This window comes from Procambarus clarkii, chromosome 43 (assembly GCF_040958095.1).
Source record: "Procambarus clarkii isolate CNS0578487 chromosome 43, FALCON_Pclarkii_2.0, whole genome shotgun sequence".
In the NCBI taxonomy this organism is placed as follows: domain Eukaryota; kingdom Metazoa; phylum Arthropoda; class Malacostraca; order Decapoda; family Cambaridae; genus Procambarus; species Procambarus clarkii.
This window is the reverse complement of record NC_091192.1, coordinates 15,495,194-15,522,325: the sequence shown is the minus strand read 5'-3', so window position 1 is coordinate 15,522,325 and position 27,132 is coordinate 15,495,194. Positions and strand designations below refer to the sequence as shown.

General features: G+C 46.2%; 1 protein-coding gene across 6 annotated transcripts in view; it reads left to right on the top strand.

Moving 5' to 3' along the window:
- The first annotated feature begins 599 nt into the window (after positions 1-599).
- The window catches only part of Tbp (TATA binding protein), a 65,032-nt gene continuing 38,499 nt past the window's right edge, over positions 600-27,132 (top strand). For 3 of the 6 annotated variants that reach the window (XM_069300063.1, XM_069300061.1, XM_045738582.2), the window contains exons 1-4: positions 623-747; positions 5,640-5,907; positions 6,824-6,969; positions 14,072-14,315. In XM_069300063.1, coding sequence (XP_069156164.1) covers positions 5,668-5,907; positions 6,824-6,969; positions 14,072-14,315 — 630 coding nt within the window. In that variant the 5' untranslated portion in view covers positions 623-747; positions 5,640-5,667. Of the gene's footprint in view, positions 781-5,639; positions 5,908-6,823; positions 6,970-14,071; positions 14,316-27,132 lie in introns of all 6 variants that reach the window. The other 3 variants (XM_045738583.2, XM_069300062.1, XM_045738584.2) reach the window with 2 other exon arrangements.

Genomic DNA, 27,132 nt, shown 5'->3' with positions numbered 1-27,132 from the left:
GGACGACTCAAACAGAAAACGGGACAGTACGTCACTTTTGTGAGTCGATTTCATTTCAAATTACGTCCAAATTTGGCCATAGTGCGCATACGAGCCCAAAGTGACGTTATTTTTAAGAGGACGGGTTGGTTTGTCGACCTAATTGCATTTGTGCTGCTTTTTCTGCCATGTTCCCCCCTTTTTTATTTTTATTTTCATTTGTTCTCAACACATTTTATACTTTAATCTCAATTACTATTAAGTTTTAGTCTTTAATGTTTTTCCTGCCCGAAACGCTTTGAGTGGCTTTAGGTATTGTATGTACTACCTCTATCTTTAAATCTAACAGAATGTTTGTACTGTAACGCTGCAACTATGTATGTACTGGTACTAAATAAATTATTATTATTATTATTATTATTATTATTATTATTATTATTATTATTATTATTATTATTATTATTATTTTATACACAAAGTCCCTGTTACAAACGTTTCCAGTAAAATCTAAAATACAGGTAAATAAAATAAAATAAAAATAAAATAATATGCTCATTTTTTTTTAAATATTGCAGTTATCAACGTCAAATAAAGAGGAGGTTTGGTTCAGTTGTTAATTAATAAATTGTAGACAGTGTTCGAGGTTTGTTTACATGTAGCGGGGCAGCGACGGGTTAGTGGGTGAGTTGTGAGGCTGTGAGAGTTTACCTCAGTTGTGGTGGTGTGGAGGCTCACAGGACAGCGGTGGAGCTGCACACACACTGACAGGTGTGTGCTGCTGGTGCTCACGTGTGCTGTTAGGTGTGTGCTGGCACCTGAGTGTAGTATAGGAGTAGTGGAGCAAGCTGTGCATCAGCCAACTTCAGACGTGCTGATGCTACACAGGTGCTTCGATAAGCACTTTACCATCTGATAAAGCTTGAGATGAACTGAGCGACTCTTCGTTATCTGATGCTGAAAATAGTTTGCAAGTTGGACAGTTAATGTCAATGTATTTTGCTCGTCTAATGATCTCAAACGACGATGGTCCTCGAATTTGCTCCTTTTCGTGGCATCCCGGTCACACCGTGTCTTGTCCTTGCCATCCTTCTTGGTTGCTATTGGGCAAATAAAAAATCCTTGTCCTCTTTTGATTTTGAGGAGGATGAATGTGCCCGGATGTGTCGTGTTCAATAGATTTTTTAACCCTCTTACTGCACAAGCATTACAAGAGACCCTCTGGTGCACAAGAAAAATGATTTGAAACAAAATTTGTTGTGTTAATATTGTTAAAATGGGTTCCCTGTTAATGTGAAGGCATAAATAAAATCAATATCGCACATACTTTGGCTGTAGTGAAGTGACAGAATGTTGCCATGGCATCACAATTTCCTGGGCGTTCGAGGAGGCATCACCTGGAGTGGGTCGTGCTATTTAAGCAGCAAGAATTGCCACAATTATTTATTTATAATATTTTATGAATGTCGTCCACTTTTTTTGTTTGTTTACTGATATTGTGCAATATGCTATCATAATGATGCACTAACAGGTATGAAACATCATAAACACAAATACCTGTATGTGCATTTCACTAGTATACTAACCAATATGGTATATTATTCACCAGTTTATAATGTTTTTATCATTTCCACTCCCACTTGCTCACTTCGACAAACACTATTTACATGTTTATACTCCATACTACACACTTAAAAGTTCAGTAGAATAAATATTTGCCTGAGGGCCACTAACACTAGTGACCCCGATAACAATGCCACTTCCTGTCCTCAATGAGGACAGGAAGCCGGCAGCTTCTTGAAGGTCTCCCTATATGCTTTCATGATCTTTTCCAGTTGTACTTTAAAATTTAAGAGTTTTTGGCAGTTATGGCTTTGGCGGGTAGGCAGTTCCTTGGGTTTATAACCTTGTGGGTGAAAAAATCATCTTCTGTTCTCATTGTGGCTTACTGAGCTTGAAACCGTTGTTCCTTGTTTGCATTACACCTGACCTTCTGAAGAAAGTGAGCAGTTCAACATTCCTCCAAATTGTTCAGTATTTTAAGTTTCAATGAGATCCAATGAGATCCACCGAGTCATGCCTGGTCTGCAGTGTTGTTAGCCCTGAGCCCCTCAACCATTCTGATATGTAAGTTGACCTAGCTCTGGAATGATTTTTATTGCCCAGTGTTGCACCTTCTCCAGGGCAGCTATGTCATTCTGGAGATGAGGTCATGATATTCGGGTGGAGGTGGCTTTGGCGTTGCATGCGCATTCTAGGCTGCTGCAGCATGCTAGGTTAGTTGCTCACCCGGATGCCTCAAGCCTGCCCCCCTTTGGTTATAGGGACCCGGACTTTGGGGTATTAGGCGCCTCGACTTTGATTTCGTCTGCATCCCCTTGTCCTTTCCCTGTTGTTGTTCATCCTGTTCCTTTTCCCCTGCTTCCGCTCCGGAGCGTCTGAGAGTTTCGGAGTTGGGGCAGGGTGAGATAGTCAGATGCAAATAATAGTGAGGGGCAAATAGTGAGACTCGGGCCGTTTCGGGGAACCTTGGAATGCTCCATCCGGTGTGGCGCTGGCAGCATTCAAGCCCGTTCCTCCAGTCGGTGCTTCTGGTCTGACCAGTGGGCCCCCATTGTTCCAGTTCTTCCCAGAAGGGTCATGCAAGGGCTCTGGATTTCTCCTATCGTGGTGGGCCAGTAGTGACAGTTTCTAAACCAGTGCAGCCTTCGAAGCCGGCGGCGTCCGGTCAGCGCGGTAATCGCTCTGCTTGTTGGTTGGCTTCTTGTAAAGGACATTGACCCTTTCGCAATTCGTCCCATTGACGGGGGGGTGGGGGTGGGGGGGGGTTAGGCTCGCGTTGTTTGCCCACGCCTGGTCCCACGATTTGTTAGGATTTGTTGGGTCGTTTCTTGTGGCTTGCGTTGGGTAGCCCATCAACCTTTGGGCGATTCAGAGTTGGCGGGGCAGGCTTCTTCTCCTGCACTGTCAGGTCATCTCGAAGTGGGTTCGCTTGGGCATTGTTGAAACAACCTCATCCCTCCGGTGGGTTTCCTGCCGGAGGGATTTTTACCAAGGGAGACTTGTCCTTCTGGCCCCTTGGTGGCCGGCCCAGCCTTGGTTTCAGGCGCTGATTGCTCAGTGTCCAAACCCCAAGGGTCTTCCCACAGCTCCGCCTCTTTCAGCAGATCGGTCCAGTCCGTTATGTGGCTGATTCGATCTTCTTGAGTCTTCGTGTCTGGTGTTTCTGACTAGATTCTATCACCACTTGTATGGTGAGCAGGTGGCTTCGTTGATGGTGTTGTAACGTACGATTATGTTACGTTGTTGGGTTGATTAGATACAGTGTTTAGTGAGTTTCATATTTATTTAGTAGTCCTGGATACAGCAGTGTCGTAGACGTTGAGACGAAGCCTGAAGCAGAGCAGAAAGCCGAGCGTGGCCGGAGTCGCGGAGCTCTATGTGGGAGAGCGTTGTAGCTGGATGAGGTCGTAGTTTGCTGCCTGCTCTGTGTCGAAGCTGTAGCGTCTTGGGTCGATTAGAACTGCCTACACCGAGTACTACATTCTTGACTGGAGATTGTACTGTCCGCTATTCATCAAATCGCTTGTTTAAATACGATGACTACACCTCACAGTAAGATAGGAGGGTGGAAAAACCGTTACCTGTAAATAGGGATAGGATTATAGCATGTGTAATTAGTTATGCCATTAAGATAATGAGATAATGGAGCGAGTATTAGGATTACTCGCTACAGTGTCCCACCTGCGTGCTTCGTCTCAGTGGCAGTATGAAATTTCCTGGTGGTCCTTCCGTTATTTCATATCCCTTCATAGGTTTCCTTTGGTCTCTGATAGGGTTGTCTTGTCCTTTCTTTAGTGGTTGTTTCAGTACCATCGTCTTATTCCGAATACTGTTGCTTCATATTGTGTGGCACTGGCGGAGTCACTGCAGCTTGTGTTCGGCATTGATGTTACTTCTGCACCGTTCTGCAAGCTGTCTCGTGCATTGTTTCACCTTCGGTCTGCTCAAGTGCCATCTGAGCCGTCCTGGTCGTTGGACAGGGGGGCTCTTTTCTTTCGTCTCCTCGGTTTGTATTGGCCCCTTTGGTTAAGGATTGTTTTCCTGTTGGCATTGGCCTCTGGGGGTCGGGTTGGGGGAGCATCATGCTCTTCTCCGGCGCAGGAGTTTCTGCTCTTTTGGTCCTGGTAATAGGTTTGTTCATTTGCAGCCATTTCCTTTTCTGGCGAAGAATGAGTGCTGCTGCTTTCCGGACGGGTCCTTGTGTTGTTGGTGCTTGGTTGGTTAGGCCAAGGGTGCTTCATGTCTTGTGTCCGGTTGCGGCTCTGCCGTTACCTGCGAGCCACGGCCTCCAGGGCCAGGGATGCGCTTTGGGTTGATCCGGTTTCCCCCCTTCCCTGTTCCAGGGTTCAGGTCTTCCAGGTCGTCTGCAGTGTTATTCGGTCCAGCCAGCCTGCAGTCTATCCTTGTGCCCATGACGTTCGTAAGTTTACTGCGCTGGCTGCCATCTTTGGTAACATGTCTTGGGCTGACATTTGGGCACGTGGTTTTTGGAGATCGAACAGGGTCCTGGCCGTTTGCTACCTTGTCATTGTTCCTGGGCCTAGTCATCTAGTCAGGTTGTTGCTGTGGATGGGTGGTTGCAGCCAGTTGTCTTGACTTCGCGTTGAGGAGCGAGGGCCGACCGCCTCTCAGGTAAGTCCCTCTTGTTTTCTCTTTCGGTAAGTAGCTCCGGGAGTCGAAGGGACTATCGCCAGAAAGCTAGCGTTGAATGTAGTAAAATGCCAGTTTCTGGGTGAGACCTGAAGCTTCCCGGCATCACTCCCTCCGTTTGGCGGATTTTTGACATCCAGCCTCAGAACTGCAGGGTGAATAGCCGGCATGGGGGTCTGGGGCTCTCTCTTTTCCCTCCTGGGGAGGTGGGGGAGATGTTTGCGCAGACAGCGACCCGGTGACGTCATGCTCATTTGCTCGTTTTCATTTGGGGAGTTCTGTCCGTTAGTTTGGCTTTCAGTAGCAATATTTTAACCAGAATAGGGGTTTGACTTGAGGCGCTTGCCTTTCTGGGTGCCTGACCTGGTCGATGGCAGACAGAATGCTTCCAACCACACGGGAGTGTCTATAGGCCATTGCTCCTTGTGTCTTTCTGAGGAAGCAAAGTTCTGGCTTGTGGTCCCCAGTAGGCCTAAAACTCGATGTGCATTGACTGATGCCAGGGTCCAATACATTCATATCAGCCCGGTTAGCTCCGGGGCGTCTCCGGGTCTCGCCCAGAAACTTGCGTTTCATTACATTCAACGCTGGTTTTTTATGCATATCGGTGCAGCACATGATGCAAAATCTCTGAAGATGATGATCGCCATTCTTTGTTGACTGCTCCGTGGTTGATTGTTGCAATGGAAGGTGGTTTATCTCTTGGTTTTAAAAAAACAGTGATATGCTGAATGCAAAAATAATCTGATATTTATAATACTATACATGATTAAAGCTCTAGGGCAGATTAGTAATTAGTTTATTTACTTGGCCTACTATCTGTAATTGTTAGTAATTATAGGTGTGATTTTCTTCTTCAATTTATAGATGCAATATCTTTTTTTTTTTAATTTGAGTTTGTCAGTGAGATGGATATAAAACAACTTATTATTTTTGTTTGTTACTTTCAGAGTTTAAGTTGTTGCCACTACCGACATCATGGATCACATGCTGCCCTCTCCGGGATTCAGTATCCCAAGTATTGGGACACCCCTGGCACCTGCAATGGGTGAGGAAGAGATGATTCTCCCGTCTGCTCAGCAGCAACAGCAGCAGCAATCTGCACAACAGCACAATCAGCAGCAACAGTCACAGCAGCAAGGGCAGCAACAGCAGATGACGCAACAGACTTACAGTAGTGGGTTCACACCCCACAGCCTGATGCAGCCACACACTCCGGTTAGTTGTGAGTTGTTGTTGTTGCTGACAGAGATGTGAAGACGTGTCCTATGGCACAAGGCTGAACTTGTACCAAGGTGTAATGTAACTCTGAATGAGCCATTCAAAGTGTGGTGACTTTTTTAAGTTCATCACAAACAAAACATTGTATGCAACAAAGAGTTTTATATATGGTGTTACTCATAACATTTTTCTTTAGTTAACTTGGACTTGAAATTTCACATCAGATAAGTTTTGATAATTCTTTTTTAAATTTTTTTAGTTCATTTAACAGTAAATAGGTACCCAGGATTTGGGCAACTGTTGGGGGTTGCATCTGTGGGAATGTCGATAAGCCTAACAGGCTTCCTGTCCCTGACTGTCGGATTGGGGGGGGGGGGGAATTATTATTATTTTTTTTTTGTGTAATGAGTGTGAAGTAAGAGTTGTTTGAAGGAAGCATAATAGCTGATTATTGGTGCTACTGCATTGGGGTGATAATTTATTCTACCAACAACAGCTGGTAATATTTGCCAGGCCCAGGGGGTTCTTATGAAGGCCAGAGGACCTGTTTGATCTTTATATGATTTGGAAACATTTTTTAGGCAGGTGGACTGTGATCACTTATTGTAATTTTGGTCTGCTTTTCATGAGTCGACCTCTTCACCAAAGGGTTAAGTGTATTGCAGACAGGAAAACACTTAACACCTGTGCTGACACAATACTTTCTTGTTATGCATTTCAACTGCACTGAAAAAAAATGCATTTTGGTAAAATATACAAAATTATTTAGTGCTTTTCTTGGTTATTTTTACCCTAGGTAATAATTACTCCTTAATTTTGATTTGCATCAGTATTTTGATATTTTTTAGTCGTTTATATTAACTTGAGGAAATTTGACTATTTAATTTTTAATTGTCACTCGTTGACATTTCAGAGTATGATGTCACCTGTAGTAGGAGGCGGATCACAAGTGGGTGCAGGCATGTTTGGGCCAGCCACAGGACCCTCCACTCCAGGTGGGGGACCCATGACTCCCATGACCCCACATTCCAATGATCCAGCCATCGTTCCACAGCTACAGTATGTGCTTGCCTTGGTTTCCTGCCTGTGTCTGTAAGGAATGAAATTGCAGTAGCTTTAGGGCCCCAACTCTGATCCCTTGAACCTGGTGCATTTATACCTTTGTAAATTCTAATGCTCTGATATCTGGTTTGAAGCTGTGATTCGTTCATATTTTCTGCAAGCGTATTCCATTGGTTTACCCCAGACACTGTAAGTGCTGCTACAGCCGAGCCTTAAGGAGCTGCACCAGGCATCCGAGACCCACCCTTGCCTAACAGGAGCCAGGACCAGAACGTGGCTTTTTCTACAAGAAAAAGAGAGCTTAGAGATTGACCCAAAATTGAGAAATCCCAACTTCTGGGGAAGAAAGGGGAATTTGTTTGGAAAGGTCCTAGGTTTGCCCTATCTTCCTCATTGTGTCTTTGTTTTAGCTAGGCCTGAGGGGGTTATTTTCCAGTGAAGTTTATCTTCCCTCCCTGAGGCCTCCTCTGTCCTTTCCCTTGGGATAATTTTCATAGCCCAGATTTGTTGCTTGGTTCTGCTCACGGCAGATTTCTGCAATCTAGTTTCCCTGAGTTTTGGTTTGCAGAACCTTCCCTGGATCTTGCAGTGAAGCCTTGGTTTTGAGTTTACATTTATTGAGATTTTACCCATTTGGCACATTTTCTGACCCTCGGTGCTGTGTTTGAGACTTTTTGGGTGATTGGTCACTGTGGTTTCTTGCTTGTGTCTTGAGGAAGTGTCTTCCTTTCTCTTGCTCTTCCACAATGTTCTCAAATGACAGTATAAACACATAAAAATATTTGTTTTCTGGATATTTATTATATTGCAAAAAACCAGCGTTGAATGTAATGAAACACCATTTTCTGGGTGAGGCTCCTTGGAGCTATCCAGCTGATACGAATGTATAAGCTTTGGGCATCAGTACATGGAGTTTGAGTACATGTAGTCCCCAGTAGGCCTAGAACTCCAAGCTGGAACCTGCCCCCTCAGAGAGGCCCGAGGAGCAATGGCCTATAGAGACACCTTATATGTGGTTTAGAAGTACTCTGCCATCGACCGGGTTGGGCACCCAGAAAGATAGAAATCCCAAAACACCCCTTTCCCCATTCTGGTGATGAAATGCTACCAAATGCTGAACGAGAGGATAGAACTCTGTGAAGAAAAACGATCAATCGAGCATGACTTCATCTCGCCTCAAACGTGCCGCTGTCTGCACAACCCCTCCCCCCCCCAAGGAGCCCCAGATCCCCTGCCGGCTACCTGAGCCTGTCGGTTCTTAGGCTGGATGTCAAAACACGTGAAAAGAACCGCTGACCGGAGGTAGGGGGGATGTCGGGGAGCCTCCGGGTCTCGCCCAGAAACTGGTGTTTCATTACATTCAACGCTGGTTTTCTCGAGGGGGAGCCCCTTCATTTCCCTGGAGTTAACTACCCAAAGAAGGACAAAAGAGGGACAAACCCGGGAAGTGGAAACCACACGCCCGAAAGCAAGACACCTGGCAACACAAAACGACCCCTGCAGACAACCCAGGAATCCCAAACCCTGGAACAGGGATGAAGGTAACCCGGGCAACTCAAAGCACGTCCAGGGCGACAGAGGCCGCGGCATGCAGGCAATGTCTGTAAACCACAACCTGACACAAGATGCACCCCCGGCCAAACCAACCAAGCATCAACAACCCCAGGGACCCCTCCGGAAAACAGCCGGCCCAGCCTTGCCAGAAAAAAAAGAGATGGCTGCAAACGAACAAACTGGACACCAGAACCCAAAGGAGCAGAAGCCTTCAAGAAACATTCTCGAACTGAAGGAGCCATATCAAACCGAGGGAAAGAGAAGAGTGCACCCAGGCCAAGACCAGAATGGCTCAGGCAGCACATGACCTGGCCGGAGGTGAAACAACGCCTGAGACAGCTTGCGAAACAGTGCAGAAGAAACATCAAATCCGAAAGCAAGCTTTAGCGGCTCCGCCAGAGCCGCACGAGACAAGGCGACAGTATGCCGCACAAAATGACGGTCCTGAACCACCACGAGAGAAAGGACAAGACCACTGCAACAAAAAGCCCAGTAAACCTACGATGAAACGAAAAGGAAAAAGTATCGCCAGTAAACCACATACTGCCACTGAGATGCAGCACACAGGTGGGACACCATCAACAAAGCCACCTGATCACCAAACAGATGGAGTTAGACTCGAGTTAAAAGTACCTGAAGTGAAGATTTGAAGAGAAGATTGAACCAGCCACGTAACAGACTGGACCGAGCATCTGAAAGAGGAAGTTTTTAGATTTTAGGTTTTCCATCTCGCCATGGAAAAAAACCCTGGTTGCGAACACTGAGCAAACAGCGCCTGAACCAAGGTTATTAGGGAACTAGATGAAACCTCTGCTAGGGCACCATGAATCCAAACCCGGCGAGCCGGGAAAGAACCAAATCCCTGGCGAGCAGAAACGCCCCGACCGGGAGGAACCCCCTCCCAGGACCGCCGAAGGACCAACAAGTCCGACACGGACGACAACTAGAAGCAGCAGCTTGCAGAAACTGCCCAACTGCAGACTCCGCAAACAGCTAGGACAAATGGCGACAAAAACCGAAGAGCAAGGGCCCAGGCAGAAGCAAACGAGGAAACGAGCACCACTAGCCGACATGCAAGACGTGAATCGAAAAGTTGCAACACTGCATCCCGCAGGAACAGAGGAAACGGCTCCAGCAGAGCAGACGACACATGTGCCACCGATTTATGGAGGAAGAGAACACTGGAGGTCATGTACTGCACTAAAATACAAAGATTCAGTACGTAAAAGAAATACAAATAAAAATCCGCAGCCAGGGCTGGAAATCCTAGTTCCTCTCGTGCTAATGACAATGAGATTTAGGGGGGCAAGAGTAGTTGATAAGAGATCTACCTCCACCTGCCGACATGTCAACAGATCAGCTTGTAATATCGTACAAGGAGAAGAGGAAGTAAAACAGTTCTATAACTGAACACTGGCACTGTGCAAGATCAGGAATCCGAACACATACATAGTCTAGCCTAGCACTATTAGTGTTATGGCCAATATGCACACTAAGAAACACCGCTCTCGTGAACCTTGTTGTATGAAGTATGCAAATATGCAAGTAAAAGACCATAAATATGACCCAAGTACTGTTAACTAGGGACAAGAGTACATTCAAGAAAATGAAGTAATATGATGTAGGTAGCCAGTGGAAATGTAATATATAAAAGCTATTACATATACAGAACGATGCCAAGATATATAAAAGGAGTCAGTCAGGCATTGAATGACTGTCAATGAATGAGCAGCCAAATTGCAATGAATGACTGTCAATGAACGAGTGTCCAGTCAAGAAAAGATTGTCGTTGAATGAAAATCGGGGCTAAGCACCAAAGTGTAACGATGAACAATATTTGTTTGTTACAATATTCTAAATTTCCATCATACAACCCATCCAAAAATTATAGTATTTATAGGAACTCTTGGTTAAATGTACACAGACTTTTAAACCCAAAAGTTCAAATCTTGTACAGTGGCACCTCGACTTACGATTGCCCCGACTTTCGATAATTTCGAGTTACGATGTAAATTTGATCGAAAAATGTGACTTGACTTGCGATAGTGTTGTTGACTAACGATATTTGTTGGTACACGTTCGGGTCGACCGAGCGCGCGGTTTTCGGTCATGCGGGCCGACCTGCCTCAGTTTACTAGAGCTGCCAGCTTAGTGACAATCACGCCTATAAGAAATTCCATTTTTGTGGTGATTTTTTTTGCTTTTTGAACATAAAACTAATTATTATATATCACGCCATGGGTCCCAAGAAAGTCAGTGGTAAAGTTCAACATATGAAAACCATGTAACGATGACCATAGAGCAAAAACGAGATCATTTGTAAATATGAAGATGGTGTGCGGGTTGTTGAACTAGCTAGGCAGTACAACAAATCTGTCAACGATATCCACCATACTTGGTAAGAAAAAGGACATTATGAGTGCTAAAGTGGCAAAAGGCGTATCAATAATTACGAAACATAGAACACAAACACTTGCGGATGTTGAACAGTTATTATTAATTTGGATACACAGCAAGGCGTTAGCAGGCGATAGTTTCAGAGGCCATCATTTGTGAAAAAGCAAGGAAATTGCATGAAGACCTTTTAAAGAAAACCCCTGGAATGAGTGATTCAAATGATGCAAATGTGAAAGAGTTTAAGGTGAGCAGGGGATTGTTTGAGAAATTTAGAAAAAAAAGTGGCATTCATAATGTTCTAAGTAATCGCAACACAGACTTTTTATCGCAACACTAAGTAATCGCACTAAACACTAACACAGTAATCGCAACACAGACTTTTTATCGCAACACTAAGTAATCGCACTAAACACTAACACAGTAATCGCAACACAGACTCGCAACACACAACACAAGTGTTGTGTGTTGCGAGCTGGTGGAGGAACACAGCAAAGAACTGACCACCAAGGAACGTCACAAGGAGCAGCAACGAGAGACAGCTGAGGAAATTTCTTCAGGGGAGGAGGAGACAGTACAGAATGTTCCTTCCTCGTTAAGAATATGTGTGCAGCATGGGAAGAATTGCAAACTTTTGCTGAAACGACTCGCCCAAATCACAGTGCAGTAGGCCGTTGCCTTAACCTTTTTAATGAGACTGTGATGCCTCACTACCGACAAAAATTAAAATGTATGGAAAAACAAAAATCTATGGAAAGGTTTTTAGTGAGACAAACAAGCAGTGAATCACGACCAGGTCCTAGTGGTATGCAGACAAAACGTAGGAGAGAGTGTACCCCAGAAAAGTATGTTGTTGTTGTTACTGATTTAGCTACTCAGAACAAAGTGTCCATGTAGCACGGGCTATGGTGAGCCCGTAATTGAGTTTGGCTATACGTGATAACCTTGTTTCTGTGATATTTGGGTCTAAGTTTAAAATAGAGTAGGGGATTCCTCCTTTTTCCATGTTTATTTACCAGAAAAGTAATCACTGCCTGATGTTATAATGGAAGGGGACTCTCCTTCCAAACAGTAACACCTCTTCTCCTCCCCCCTCCTCACCATCTTCCATACGCATCAAAAGTCCTCCATAAAGGTAAGATAAACATATGTACTGTATTGTAGTTAGAGAAAAAAATTGTTTTCAGCATAAAATGTATTTTTAAGTTAATATTTTTGTGGGTGTGGAACGGATTAATCCAATTCCCTTTATTTCTTATGGGGAAAAATTGCTTCGACTTATGATATTTCGACTTACGATACGTCTCTGGGAATGGATTACCATCATAAATAGAGACCCCACTACATTATTGTAATACTCAAAATGACATACAACCTATCCTATCCTAAGCCTAAATTAGCAAACCTAGGCCCTAATATATGCCATCTTAGTCCTAATTTAGCTTGTGCTATACCAGGCCAAGGTAACTTTAGATTTGGTTGCCTTTTCTAATGCCCTACACAAAATTAATAGTACAAAATGTGAACTTTTGTGGGTGCTGCAGTAAATTTTTTCACATTCAACTAATAGTTGGCATAAATAGTGTCATTTATTAATAAGAACATAAGAATGAAGGTAACTGCAGAAGGCCTATTGGCCCATACGAGGCAGCTCCTTTAATATCCACCCAATCTCATTCATATATAGTATGTCTACCTACGCTTGAAACAATCTAGGGATCCTACTTCTATTATGTTGCATAGTAATTGGTTCCACAAATCAACAACCCTGCTACCGAACCAGTATTTACCCAGGTCTTTCCTAAATATAAACTTATCCAATTTATACCCATTGTTTCGTGTTCTGTCTTGTGTTGATACTTTTAATACCCTATTAATATCCAATTTGTTATGTCCATTCATCTACTTGTACACCTCCATCATGTCACACCTAATTCTTCGCCTTTCTAGAGAATGTAATTTAAGGTTGTCAATCTTTCTTCATATGATGGTTTCTAATTTGGGGGATTAACTTTGTCATCCTTCGCTGGACGCGTTCTAGTGAATTTATATCCATTCTATAGTATGGCGACCAAAACTAAACTGCATGATCTAAATGGGGCCTAACAAGAGTAAGATATAGCTGAAGAACACAAAGTGTCTTGTTACTAACGCTTCGATTAATAAATCCCATTGTCCTGTTTGCCTTATTACGAACATTTATACATTGATTCTTTGGTTTTAATTTCATACTAATCATAACTCGAAGATCCCTTTCGCAATCCGACTTCGCAATCTCGATACCATCTAGCTCATATCTTAACTCTATCATTACCACCTAGCCTCAAAACCTTAAATTTGTCAGCATTAAACTGCATCTGCCAATCTTTTGACCATTTCAAAACCCTATTTAGATCGTTTTGAAGTGATAGCGAGTCTTTTTCCGTGTTTATTTCCCTCCCGATTTTTGTATCATCGGCAAATTTGCAAATATTGCTGCTCAAACCTGAATTTAAATCATTTATGTATTATGAATAACAGAGGTCTCAGGACAGAGCCTTGAGGCACTCCACTTACATTTTCCCACTCTGACTTAACATCATTTAGACTAATTCTTTGTTAGAAACAGGCTGCATCATGTGTATTGGTCAGGAATTTTTAACATTCACTGTACTGTAAATAGAGAATGATGGCAAAGTTATTCCTGGGCATTAGGAGATGAAGATACAGTAAAAAGGAATATGACTGAAGTGTACAAGTGGAGGAGAAGGGTTTAACTAGGGTGGATATAAACAAGTTATGAAAGTATTCACCCAAGCTAGAACACAAAACAATTATTTAAAATTTGTTCAGGTTTAGATTTGGAAGAAAAAACTAGGTAAACATTACCATAGTTTGAAAGTAGGGTTATACTGTATGTAGTTCTGTGGAACAAGTTGTCATGTGCACACTGTAATGTCATAGAATCATTATCACAAATATTTAGAGCAGATACCTTATTAATATTGATAGTGAAATATTTATTTAATATGTATGATGAGGTACTTATTAATGCACAGATGGATTAAATATTTGATTATACATTGCAATATGTTACATGGATAGACTCTAAAATTTCCTAGCATTTAACATGTAATGACAGGTACAAGTAAGACCCCCTTGTCTTTTACAGGAACATCGTTTCTACAGTCAACTTAAATTGTAAGCTCGATCTAAAGAAAATAGCTTTGCATGCTCGTAATGCCGAATATAATCCCAAACGTTTTGCAGCCGTCATCATGAGAATTCGTGAACCCCGAACAACGGCACTTATCTTTTCCTCTGGGAAAATGGTATGTACAGGAGCAAAGAGTGAAGATGACTCCAGATTAGCTGCAAGGAAATACGCTCGGATTGTACAGAAGTTGGGCTTTCCTGTAAGTTGATCAGAATTTAAACAATTCTCATTTACTTTACATTACAGCTTCATTATACAGTACTGTACAGGGATTACATGAACACTACTGTATACTTAAGTTACTGGTGTGCCAGTATACCATTGTCACCACACTTGACTGAAGAATATTGCTAAAACTTATAAAGATATTGTGATAATTTTCATGTGTTTTATGTTAGAGCATAAAATAGTAAGAGGAGGAAAAACATTATCTTGCATATACGAGATAGTTATTTGTTGTAATTCAGCAGGTTGTTGCTAACTTCTTTCTGATCTTCCTCTTGTGTTTTCAAGATTTACAGCTTTGTTAGACAAGAAAAAGCTGCCCGAGGAATTGTGTGTGTGTACTTACCTAATTGTACTTACCTAATTGTGCTTGCGGGGGTTGAGCTCTGGCTCTTTGGTCCCGCCTCTCAACCGTCAATCAACTGGTGTACAGATTCCTGAGCCTATTGGGCTCTATCATATCTACATTTGAAACTGTGAATGGAGTCAGCCTCCACCACATCACTTCCTAATGCATTCCATTTGCTAACTACTCTGACACTGAAAAAGTTCTTTCTAACGTCTCTGTGGCTCATTTGGGTACACAGCTTCCACCTGTGTCCCCTTGTTCGCGTCCCACCAGTGTTGAAAAGTTCGTCCTTGTTTACCCGGTCGATTCCCCTGAGGATTTTGTAGGTTGTGATCATGTCCCCCCTTACTCTTCTGTCTTCCAGTGTCGTGAGGTGCATTTCCCGCAGCCTTTCCTCATAACTCATGCCTCTTAGTTCTGGGACTAGTCTAGTAGCATACCTTTGGACTTTTTCCAGCTTCGTCTTGTGCTTGACAAGGTACGGGCTCCATGCTGGGGCCGCATACTCCAGGATTGGTCTTACATATGTGGTGTACAAGATTCTGAATGATTCCTTACACAGGTTCCTGAACGCCGTTCTGATGTTAGCCAGCCTCGCATATGCCGCAGACGTTATTCTCTTTATGTGGGCTTCAGGAGACAGGTTTGGTGTGATATCAACTCCTAGATCTTTCTCTCTGTCTGTTTCATTAAGTACTTCATCTCCTATTCTGTATCCTGTGCCTGGCCTCCTGTTTCCACTGCCTAGTTTCATTACTTTGCATTTACTCGGGTTGAACTTCAACAGCCATTTGTTGGACCATTCACTCAGTCTATCCAGGTCATCTTGTAGCCTCCTACTATCATCCTCTGTTTCAATCCTCCTCATAATTTTTGCATCGTCGGCAAACATTGAGAGGAACGAATCTATACCCTCTGGGAGATCATTTACATATACCAGAAACAGTATAGGTCCAAGGACTGACCCCTGCGGGACTCCACTTGTGACGTCTCGCCAATCTGAGACCTCACCCCTCACACAGACTCGTTGTCTCCTGTTGCTTAGGTATTCCTCTATCCACCGGAGTACCTTCCCTCTCACTCCAGCCTGCATCTCCAACTTTCGCACTAGCCTCTTGTGTGGCACTGTATCAAAGGCTTTCTGACAATCCAAAAATATGCAGTCTGCCCACCCTTCTCTTTCTTGCCTTATTTTTGTTGCCTGGTCGTAGAATTCAAGTAACCCTGTGAGGCAGGACCTGCCATCCCTGAACCCATGTTGATGCTGTGTTACAAAGTTCCTTCGCTCCAGATGCTCCACTAGTTTTTTTCGCACAATCTTCTCCATCAGCTTGCATGGTATGCAGGTTAGGGACACTGGCCTGTAGTTCAGTGCCTCCTGTCTATCCCCTTTCTTGTATATCGGGACTACGTTAGCTGCTTTCCAAGTATCTGGCAGTTCCCCTGTTGCCAGTGATTTGTTATACACTATGGAGAGTGGTAGGCTCAGTTCTCTTGCTCCTTCCTTTAGAACCCAAGGGGAGATTCCATCTGGGCCTATAGCCTTCGTCACGTCCAACTCTAGTAAACACTTCCTTACTTCCCCACTGGTAATCTCAAACTCTTCCAGTGGTTCCTGGTTAGCTATTCCCTCACTTACCTCTGGAATTTCTCCTTGTTCTAAGGTGAAGACCTCCTGGAATTTCTTATTCAATTCCTCACACACTTCCTTGTCATTTGTAGTGAATCCTTCCGCCCCTATCCTTAATCTCATAACCTGTTCCTTTACTGTTGTTTTTCTCCTAATGTGGCTATGCAACAATTTAGGCTGAGTCTTTGCCTTGCTTGCGATGTCATTTTCGTATTGTCTTTCTGCCTCTCTTCTCATCCTGACATATTCATTCCTGGCATTCTGGTATCTTTCTCTGCTCTCCAGTGTCCTGTTATTCCTATAGTTTCTCCATGCCCTTTTACTTTGCTGCTTAGCTAGCCTACATCTTTGATTAAACCATGGGTTTCTCATCTTCATTTCTCTGTTTTCCTTTTGGACTGGGACAAACTTGTTTGCTGCGTCCTTGCACTTCTGCGTGATGTAATCCATCATATCTTGGGCCGTCTTTCCCCTGAGCTCTGTTTCCCATGCTATATCTGTTAGGAATTTTCTTATCCCCTCATAGTTTCCCTTTCGGTATGCTAACCTTTTGGTTTCGGTATCCCTCCTCGAGTTCAATAACCCTTCTTCAATCAAGTACTCAAACACCAGTACACTGTGGTCGCTCATTCCTACTGGGTCCTCAAAACCGATTTCTCTTATGTCGGAGTCGTTCAGAGTGAAGACTAGGTCGAGTCTCGCTGGTTCATCATTGCCTCTCATCCTTGTGGGTTCTCCGACATGCTGCGTTAAAAAGTTGCTTGTCACCACCTCCAATAGTTTGGCTCTCCACGTATCCTCGCCTCCATGCGGTTCCTTGTTCTCCCAGTCAATCTTTCCGTGATTGAAGTCGCCCATGATGAGCAGGTGGGATCTATTTCTACAGGCAGCAGAGGCTGCCCTCTCAATTATAGTGTTAACTGCCTTGTTGTTGTTTTCATACTCTTGACTTGGTCTCCTGTCATTTGGTGGAGGGTTGTATATTACTGCTACTACTATTCTTGGTCCTCCCATTGTTATGGTGCCTGCTATGTAGTCTCTGAACTCCTCACAGCCCGGGATGGCCATCTCCTTAAAACTCCATTCCCTTCTCATGAGTAGGGCCACTCCGCCTCCTCCTCTACCTTCCCTCTCTTTCCTTATTACTGTATACTCCTGGGGAAACACGGCATTCGTTATGATTCCAGAGAGTTTTGTTTCAGTGAGTCCGATTACATCTGGGTTAACTTCTTGTGCTCTTTCCCTTAGTTCACTTGTCTTGCTTGTGATCCCATCTATGTTCGAGTACATCACCCTGAAACTGACTCTCTTCTGCTTCTTTTCTGGGGGGGACCTTTGGGATCTGGGGTGAGTGGGAGCTGGGGGGACCTGGCACGGGGGGATTGGTGGAGGAGGGGATAGGGGAGATGGGGGGGCTTGGGGGAAGAGAAAAGGGTGGAGGGCTTGGGGGGCGTGGGGGAAAAGGGAGGGCTGAGGTGGGTGAGGAAGAGGGGAGGGTTTAGGGGAGTGGGGGAGAGGGGAAGACTTAGGTGGGGTGGGGGAGAGTGGGGGGCTTAGGGGGGAGGGGGAGAAGGGAGGGCATGGGGGTGGGAGAGACGGGAAGGCATGTGGGAGAAGGGAGGGCATGGGGGATGGGGGAGAAGGGAGGTCCTGGGGAGAGGGGTGAGGGGGAGAAGGGGGGTGAGTGGGGGGTGGGGGGTGGGTGGGGGGAGGGTGCCCTAGGTGGGTACTTAGTGGGGGGCTGACAGGGGATGGGGCAGGTTGGGTGTCTGTTGGGTAGAATTTGGGGGTGGTGCCCCAATCCCTGTGGCTGTTGCACTGTTTGAGGAGGGTTCTCCACTTCCCTCTGGGATTGTAGGGTTCTGGGTTGTGGTACTCTGATTTCCTTCTCTCTTCCTGCGCTCCTTCCTCGCGTCTGCTGTCCGTATTCTCTCTTCCCTTGTCATATCCCTCTGCAGGAATATTTTCTTGAACTTCTCTACACCTTTTAGACAACACTTCCTTGCTAGCAGTTCCTCTTTCGCGATTTCGCTCATGAAAACCACCTTTATCATTCGGTCTCTGTCCTTGTTGTACTTTCCAAGCCTGAAAACCTTTTCAACATTTCGCTCAGCTCCCTCCATCCTTACCTCTTTAAGGATCTCTTTAATCATGTTTTTGTCCTTGTCTCTCCGCTCCTTTGGTCTGGTCCCTGTTTGTTCTTCAATGCCTGCTACTACTACTGCTCTATTTCTCTCTATCAGCCGGCTAGTACATCTAGCTGCTTCCTGAGAGGAAGCCACTTCCATGGCAACTTCCTTAACCGCAGACCTAGCTTCAGGGCTCTTTTTAAGCATTTCAGCAAATGAGATCTGGGTTGTGGTGGTCCCCTCCACAGTAGCATTCCCATCTCCCTGGGGTACGGTTTGTGCCTGGTATTGTGGAAGAGTCTCCTTTAGGTATCTTATCTCCTCCTTTGCTGCCCTTAAATCATCTTGCAGGTTGGCTACTGTCTCCCTCATTACCCTCAGTCCTTCACTGAATTCATTCTGCATTTGCTGGAGTACTTCCTTCATCCAGGCTTCCTGTTCCATCCCATCCTCTGTGTTTGTTCCAGTTGTGAATTTCCTGCGTTTGGCAGTCAGAGTTCGTCTCCCTTCCATGATTTCCCTATGAGTGTGTGTGTGTGTGTGTGAGAGAGAGAGAGAGAGAGAGAGAGAGAGAGAGAGAGAGAGAGAGAGAGAGAGAGAGAGAGAGAGAGAGAGACAGACAGACACAGAGAGAGAGAGGGGGGGAGGGAGAGAGAGGGGGGGAGGAAGAGAGAGAGGGGGAGGAAGAGAGAGAGAGGGGTGGGAGCGAGAGAGGGGAGGGAGAGAGAGGGGGGGGGAGGAAGAGAGAGAGGGGGAGGAAGAGAGAGAGGGGTGGGAGCGAGAGAGGGGAGGGAGAGAGAGAGGGGAGGGAGAGAAAAAGGGGAGGGAGAGAGGGGGTGAGGGAGAGAGAGGGGGAGGGGGAGAGAGAGAGGGGGGGAGAGAGAGAGGGGGAGGGGGAGAGAGAGAGGGGGAGGGGGAGAGAGAGGGGGGGAGGGGGAGAGAGAGGGGGGAGGGGGAGAGAGAGGGGGAGGGGGAGAGAGAGGGGGAGGGAGAGAGAGAGGGGGGAGGGAGAGAGAGGGGGGAGGGAGAGAGAGAGGGGGGAGGGAGAGAGAGGGGGGAGGGAGAGAGAGGGGGAGAGGGAGAGAGAGGGAGAGAGAGGGGGAGAGGGAGAGAGAGGGGGAGAGGGAGGGAGAGGGGGAGAGTGAGAGAGAGGGGGAGAGGGAGGGAGAGGGGGAGAGTGAGAGAGAGGGGGAGAGGGAGAGAGAGGGGGAGAGGGAGAGAAAGGGGGAGGGAGAGAGAGAGAGAGAAAGGGGGAGGGAGAGAGAGAGAGAGAGAGGGGGGGAGAGAGAGAGAGAGAGAGAGAGAGAGAGAGAGAGAGAGAGAGAGAGAGAGAGAGAGAGAGAGAGAGAGAGAGAGAGAGAGAGAGAGAGAGAGAGAGGGGGGGGGGGGGAGAGAGAGAGGGGGGGGGAGAGAGAGAGAGAGAGAGAGGAGGTGTGTGAGTATATGGGGAGAGGTGGAAGGTGGAAGTGAGGGAGGGGGATGGAGAGGGTGTGTGGGGGTGGGTTAGTGCGGGAGGGTACAGAGAGAGATTGTGTGTGTGTGCGTGTGTGTGTGTGTGCGTGCGTGTGTGTGGTGTGTGTGTGTGTGTGTGTGTGTGTGTGTGTGTGTGTGAGTGTGTGTGTGTGTGTGTGTGTGTGTGTGTGTGTGTGTGTGTGTGTGTGTGTGTGTGTGTGTGTGTGTGTGTTTGTATGTGTGTGTGTATGTGTGTGTGTTGAGTGCGGGGGTGTTTGTGTATAGGGGGAGGGGTAGGGGGGTGTCTTGGGGTACTGTAAGGCGTGGGAACGTGAGGGGTGAGGGTGGGTGAGTGAGGGTGAGCGGTCACCAGTGTGTGCGTGCGTGCATGTGTGTGTGTTTACACTGGCTTGTTGTGGTGAGGAGGAGGGGGGGGGGGTAGGTCTAGTCAGTGGCGGTGTAATGTCACACACAGGTGTGAGAAGCTGGTACCAAGCTGAGGCTCTTGAGCTACTTTTTCGTATTTTAATTACTTATGTTCAAAGCTAATTACTATATAAAAAAAAAAAAAAAACCACTGTACACCTTATATGACTGACTTTGAGAGGCACTCACCTCCGAGTAAGCATCCCACAGCACAATTAGGTGATTTATGAAGCGATGTCCGATATTGTTGTTGACGTCCCCGCCAGAGGTCCTCCCACGTCGTGGTCCAAAACTCTTCCCTTCGCGGCCTCTGGTGCCACCGTCTTGCCACAATCTCGTTCTTTTTCAATTTTTTTTCTTATCAAACGTTATAAGAATTCACTATGTTGCGTTATCACTGCGTTGCTGTACCTTTCATATGCCCAAAAACTATGTTTTGGGCTCACTGGTACGTAAATATCCCGAGAATATTGAGGTAATTCGCGGACTGCACGTCCTACCCTTGTTCACTGACCGCCGTCCTACTGCCTACTACTGCCTGTGTGTGTGTGTGTGTGTGTTTGTGTGTGTGTGTGTGTAATTACCTAAGTGTAGTTACAAAGCGTCATATAACGCTTTGAAATTACTGACAGTTTTGGCCTCCACCACCTTCTCGCCTAACTTGTTCCAACCGTCTACCACTCTGTTTACAAAAGTGAATTTTCGTATATTTTTCTGGCAGCTTTGTTTCGTTAAATCTATAACTCCTTGTTCTTGAAGTTCTGGGTTTCAGGAATTCTTAAGAACATAAGAACAAAGGCAGCTGCAGAAGGCCTATTGGCCCATACGAGGCAGCTCCTATCTATAACCACCCAATCCCAATTCTTCCCTATCAATTTTATCGATTCCTGTTACTATTTTGTACGTAGTGATCATATCGCCTCTTTTTCTTCTAGTTTTTGCATGTTTAATGCCTTTAACCTCTCCTTGTAGCTCTTGTCCTTCAGTTCTGGGAGCCACTTAGTGGAATGTCTTTGTACCTTTTCCAGTTTGTTGAAGTTCTTCTTAAAATATGGGCACCATACAGCCGCTGCATATTCAAACTTTGGTCTAACAAAAGTCGTGAACAATTTCTTTAGTATTTTTCCATCCATGTATTTAAAAGCAATTCTGAAGTTAGAAAGTGTAGCATACGCTCCTCGCACAATGTTCTTAATGTGGTCCTCGGGTGACAGTTTTCTATCTAGAACCACACCTAGATCCCTTTCTCTGTCAGAATTCTTTAAAGATTTCTCACATAATTTATAGGTTGTGTGGGGTCTATGTTCTCCAATTCCACATTTCATAACATGGCATTTATTCATATTAAATTCCATTTGCCAAGTGGTGCTCCATATACTTATTTTGTCCAGCCCTTCTTGAAGGGCATGACAATCATCTAGGTTTCTTATCTTCCGTATTATCTTAGCATCATCAGCAAACATGTTCATATAGTTCTGTATACCAATTGGTAGATCATTTATGTAGACAATAAACATCACTTTTGCTAGAACTGAACCCTGTGGTACTCCACTTGTGACATTTCTCCATTCCGATACATTGCCTCTGATTACTGCCCTCATTTTTCTATCGGGCAGAAAATTTTTCATCCATGTTAGAAGCTTCCCTGTCACCCCTCCAATATTTTCCAGTTTCCAGAACAACCTCTTATGTTGAACTCTATCAAAAGCCTTTTTTAGGTCCAGATAGATGCAGTCAACCCAACCATCTCTTTCCTGTAATATCTCTGTGGCTCGATCTTAGAAACTGAGTAAATTCGATACACAGGATCTTCCAGATCGAAAACCATACTGTCTGTCTGATATTATATCGTTTCTCTCCAGGTGTTTTACCCATTTAGTTTTGATTAGTTTTTCCAATACTTTCACTATTACACTTGTCAATGATACAGGTCTATAATTGAGGGGGTCTTCCCTGCTGCCACTTTTGTAGATTGGAACTATGTTAGCCTGTTTCCACACGTCTGCTACGATTCCTGTACACAGGGATGCCTGAAAGATCAGGTGAAGTGGAATGCTGAGCTCAGGTGCACATTCTCTCAGAACCCATGGTGAAACGCGATCTGGGCCAGCTGCTTTGTTCTTACCGAGTTCCTTGAGCATTGTGTGTGCGTGTGCGTGCTCCAGGTTGGTATATATGATTAGAGGGCATACAACGCCAGGCCATTACTGGGTATACAGGTCGGATAATGAAACTTTTTCACCCTAGTGTTTGCATTCTCAGTAAAGTATTATGCTCTGACAAACAAGAAAGTTGGATGCGCATATTTATACATTTGACTCGATTTTTACCAATAGTGCTTAGCCACGTATAGTAGTAAATGTCTTATATTTTCATTATACTCTATTGGAGATTATACCATCATTATTTAGGACTATCCTGTATATTTATTAACCCTTAAACTGCTCAGCATAAGGAGGCAGGGAAGCGAAAAATATTCAAATTGTGTAAAAATTACTTAATGTTAAACAAATCTCCAACTTATTAGCTTCAGCATCTTTTGTTATATATCATATAAATACATTGCCCAATGTTAATATCAGTTACTTTCATTAATGTCCAAAAACTTTTTTTTTATGGGATTTTTTTTTTTATTTAGGATTTATTTTTTCTCCTTTGTTTATTATCTGATTTTGTTGTAACCTTTACATCCTGGAGAGTGCATACCTGTCCCTAACTATGTGAAGACAGAATTAAATTGGTCAACAAATAAATCGGCCACAAGTTGCAGAACTTGGGACTTTGAATATTTTTTGGCCGATTTTTTTCAGATTTTAAACTTTATTTTCCTTGTCTCTTTAGGTTGTTTTGATGATTAGGGACCAGATTAGGGCTTTTCTGGGGGGAGTCCCTACGGCTCCCCGGAGCTATCCAGGCTGATAGGGATAGTCCTAACTTTTGGCATTCAATCGATGTGGTTGGAGTTCTAGCCCTACTGGGTACCACGGCCAGAACCTGGTCCCCCTCAGAGAGGCATGAGGAACAATGGCCTATAGAAATGCAGATGTGATTTTGGAGCATACTATATCTGCCATCGACCGGGACAGGCACCTAGAAAGGTAAGCGCCTCAAAACAAACCCCTATTCTGGTAAAACCAACGAAAATAACAAAACAAAGGGACAGAACTCCCCCAAGGGAAAACGAGTAAATAAGCATGGGGTCACACGAGCTGCGCTGGTCCCCCCCTCCCCGAGAGGGGGAAGGGGAGTCCCAGACCCAAGTGCCGGTGATCCATACCTTCAGTTCCTCGGTTGATGGGATAAGGCTTAGTCATTGTGGCTCCAGATTCTCTCTGTGCTGTGCCTGGGTTCAGTACTTCTCTTCAGTGGTGTGTGAGGTGGGAGACATATTCCAGGGTACTCGGGCTGCATACGCTTGGGGGTTAACTTCCCTAAGTGCCCTGTAAGTACTGCCCTAGGGGCTTGGGGTTACCTTCCACAAGTCATCTTGGGTCTATCTCTGTTGGTCTTTTGCTGCTTGGCGATTGACCGCCCCGAGTGTCTGGGGGATTCCTCCCTTGTTTGCCTTTGGGTAAGTGGTAGTTTTTGCACTGGTAGGGACACGGGGTACTGCGTAGCAAGTTTTCACTTATAACAGCAGCCGGCTCTGTTCCCTCTGAGTATGCTGTACTCTTGCGAGGTTTTTCTTTTTTTGTTTTTGCCTGGTGGGGAGGGTCTGCCTTGGCGTCCTTCCCCCTTAATATTAGGGTTGTTTGTGTTTGGTGGTACCCCCTGCTTTGCCCTCGTGGGTGGACACATCCCGAGGGTTCAGTTTTAGCAGTGTTGATTGGTAGCTTAGGCTCCGGTTAGCAGTACCCTGCCTGGGATAACCCTTAGCAGACCCGTCTAGGGGCCTTGGAAAACCCCGCGGGGTGCTCGGGTCCGATGGATGTGACCCCTGAGTCTCCTCTCGCGTTTTGTGAGTTTGAGGGTTGCTCTGTCCCCTTGTCTTAGGGCGACGCTCATTGTTTTTGCCTTCGTCATGCTGACTCTTGGGTCAGTGACACATTCGACCCAGAGTCCTGCGAGCTTGAGTTGAAAGAAAACCGCCTGGGTTTTCTGACCCTCCAAGCAGGGGTTGCTGTTACAAGGAGTTGGGTTTTCTTTTCTCCCCTCTAGGTACGACTTGGATTTGGGTTTGGTTCAATGTCCCTGCGGGTCCTTCGGTTCCGTCCTTCCGGATGGTTTCGGCTTCCTGTATCTCTCCACCTGAGGTGCGGGCGGCCATTGCGGCTTACCTCCTACGCGACCCGGATTATGCCTCTATAATTAATCCTTCTTCCTTCAGGTTTGAGTCTTCGTCTCCATGCTAGGTTCGTTATGAGGTTCCAGAGTCTTCCTGGCTAGCGAACTGCCATTTGTTTTCGCTGGATGCTTGGAACATCTTCTGTCGTACCAACGTGCTGGAGTGGCGCGAGGCATTGACTGTGGTACAGGTTTACCTGGGGGCAACTTTGCGGACCTTAAGGAGTGCCTTTTTGCTCCGGCTCTTCTGAGGGATGTTGGCGCGGTTCAGCATCACGTGCAGGTCCCCTCCTTGTCTGCAGCACTTGTAGCTGAGGACTTGCGTGCACGGGGCGCGTTAGCTTCGGTCCTGTGCTTCTTTTCCCTCCTTGAATTGTCTACGGATTGGCTTATGGAGGATGTAGAGGCGCTTGGGGCCGTTCCTAGGTCTAGCGCCTTGCCCTCGGCTGCTTGTGTGTTGTCTGCCCTTTTGAAGCTGTTTGCGTCGATCCTGCCAGATGCGATGTTGGGGTTTTCGCCGCGCACCTCGTATGTCGGCAGGTGGTGCTCGCCTCCTCCTTGGAATCTGCTTGGGCCCTGGCTCTTAGATTGTCTTCGCCCTTTTGTCCTTTTGCCGTTTGCTGCTTTTGCGGTCGAACAGTATTTGCAGGCGGCTTCTTCCAGCTGCCACCCGATGTCTGACCTCTTGGTTCTCCGGGGGTCCAGGGTGGGTTCCTCCCGGAGGGGTCGTGCCAGAACCCGCGGTACCGCCTATCGAGGTGGGCCACAGGTCCCGGTTTCAGAGTCGGCTGCATCTTGTCGGCGCGGTGCTCGCTTTGTGTGCAGGTCAGATTCTCGTAATGGGCATCGGCCCTTTCGCGGTTCGCCCCATTGATGGGGTGGTAGGGGGGAGGCTTCCTCTGTTCGCTCATGCCTGGTCCCCACGATTTGTGGGCTTTTCAGGTCATTTCTCACGGCCTTCGGTGGCTTTGGGTGGCTGCTCCTCCTTCGGGGGGGTTCGAGGCTGGCGAGGCAGGTCTCTTCTCCTGCGCTCTGTTAGGTCATTTTGGAGTGGGTGCGCTTGTACATGGTCGAAACGACGATGTCCCACAGGTGGGTTTCCGGCCCGTTTCCAGTTCCGAAACGGGACTGTGCGGACCAGCGGTTAATTCTGGACTTGTCCCATATGAACCCCTGGGTTTTTTGCCCCTCCTGTCGGATAACCACTCTGTCCCAGGTCCGGCTTCTTTTGGAGCTGGGCTCTTGGATGGTGTCCCTGGATCTCGGGGACTCGTATTGGCACGTCCTGATTCATCCGAGGTTCAGGGACTGGCTCAGTTTTGTTGTGGGGCATCAGTTACCACTTTCGTTCTCACCCGTTCAGGTTGAACCTGGTACCTCGCATGTTAAGGTTCCACCTTGCATCTAGCGTGTACAGGCTTGCCTGAACCAAGGGGGTTCGATGCAGTCTTTGGCTCTTTGGAGTTGGTCGCTTCGGGTGACTCGTCTGCTGAGTTCTCGGGGGTTTGGCTCTCCTGGTGGTTCACGTCCGGGGGGTGTCCAGCGTCCTGGCAAACGGCCTGTCCCGATTCGTTCCTCTGTCCACGGAATGGACGGTCGACGCCGACTCATTCAGGTGGCTCTGTCAGACGTTCGGGCGCACGGAGGTGGACCTCTTCACGTTGGCGTGGTCGAGGCGTCATCTGGTATATGTGGTGCCCTTCCCCGACCACGAGACCGTTGGGACTGATGCCTTTCGACATGACTGACATGACTGGTAGAGGTGGGGGTTCCTGTACCTCTTTCCTCCGATTCAGCTGTTGCTCCAGGTCTTGGCTCGCTTGGAGACTTACCAGGGGCAAGTTGGCCCCTGATAAGTCTAAGAGTCTTGGCTACATGGTGGCCAGCCCAGCCGTGATTTCAGGCGCTGCTTGCCCTATGTTTGAACCCAGAGGTTTTTCTGCGGCTCCGCCTCTTTCAGAAGATCGGCCCGGTCCATTATGAGACTGGTTTGCTCGTCTCCTTGAGTCTTCCCGTTTGGTATTTTTGACTCGAGTTTATCACCAGTTGTATGGTGATCAAGTGGCTTCGTTGATGGTGTCCCACCTGCGGGCTTCATTTCAGCAGCAGTATGAAGTTTCCTGGCGGTCCTTCCTTTTCTTTTTGACTCTCCGTCGTTGTACTTTGCTTTCGGTTCGGGTTGTGGTGTTCTTTCTCTCATGGCGGTTCCAGGAACGTCATCTTATGCCGAATACTGTTGTCTCGTATCGTGCGGCGCTGGCAGAGCCGCTTCAGCTTGCTTTTGGTATAGATGTTACTTCTGCTCCGTTTTGCAAGCTGTCTCGTGCGTTGTTTCACTTCCCGCCTGCTCATGCACCGCCTGAGCTGTCCTGGTCTTTAGACAGTGTATTCTCCTATCTCTCCTCTCCTCTTTTTGTTGTGGCCCCTTCAGTTCAGGATTGTTTTTTGAAGGCTCATTTTCCTGTTGGCATTGGCCTCTAGTCGGGGAGCTTCATGCTCTCCTCCGGCGCAGGGGTTTCTG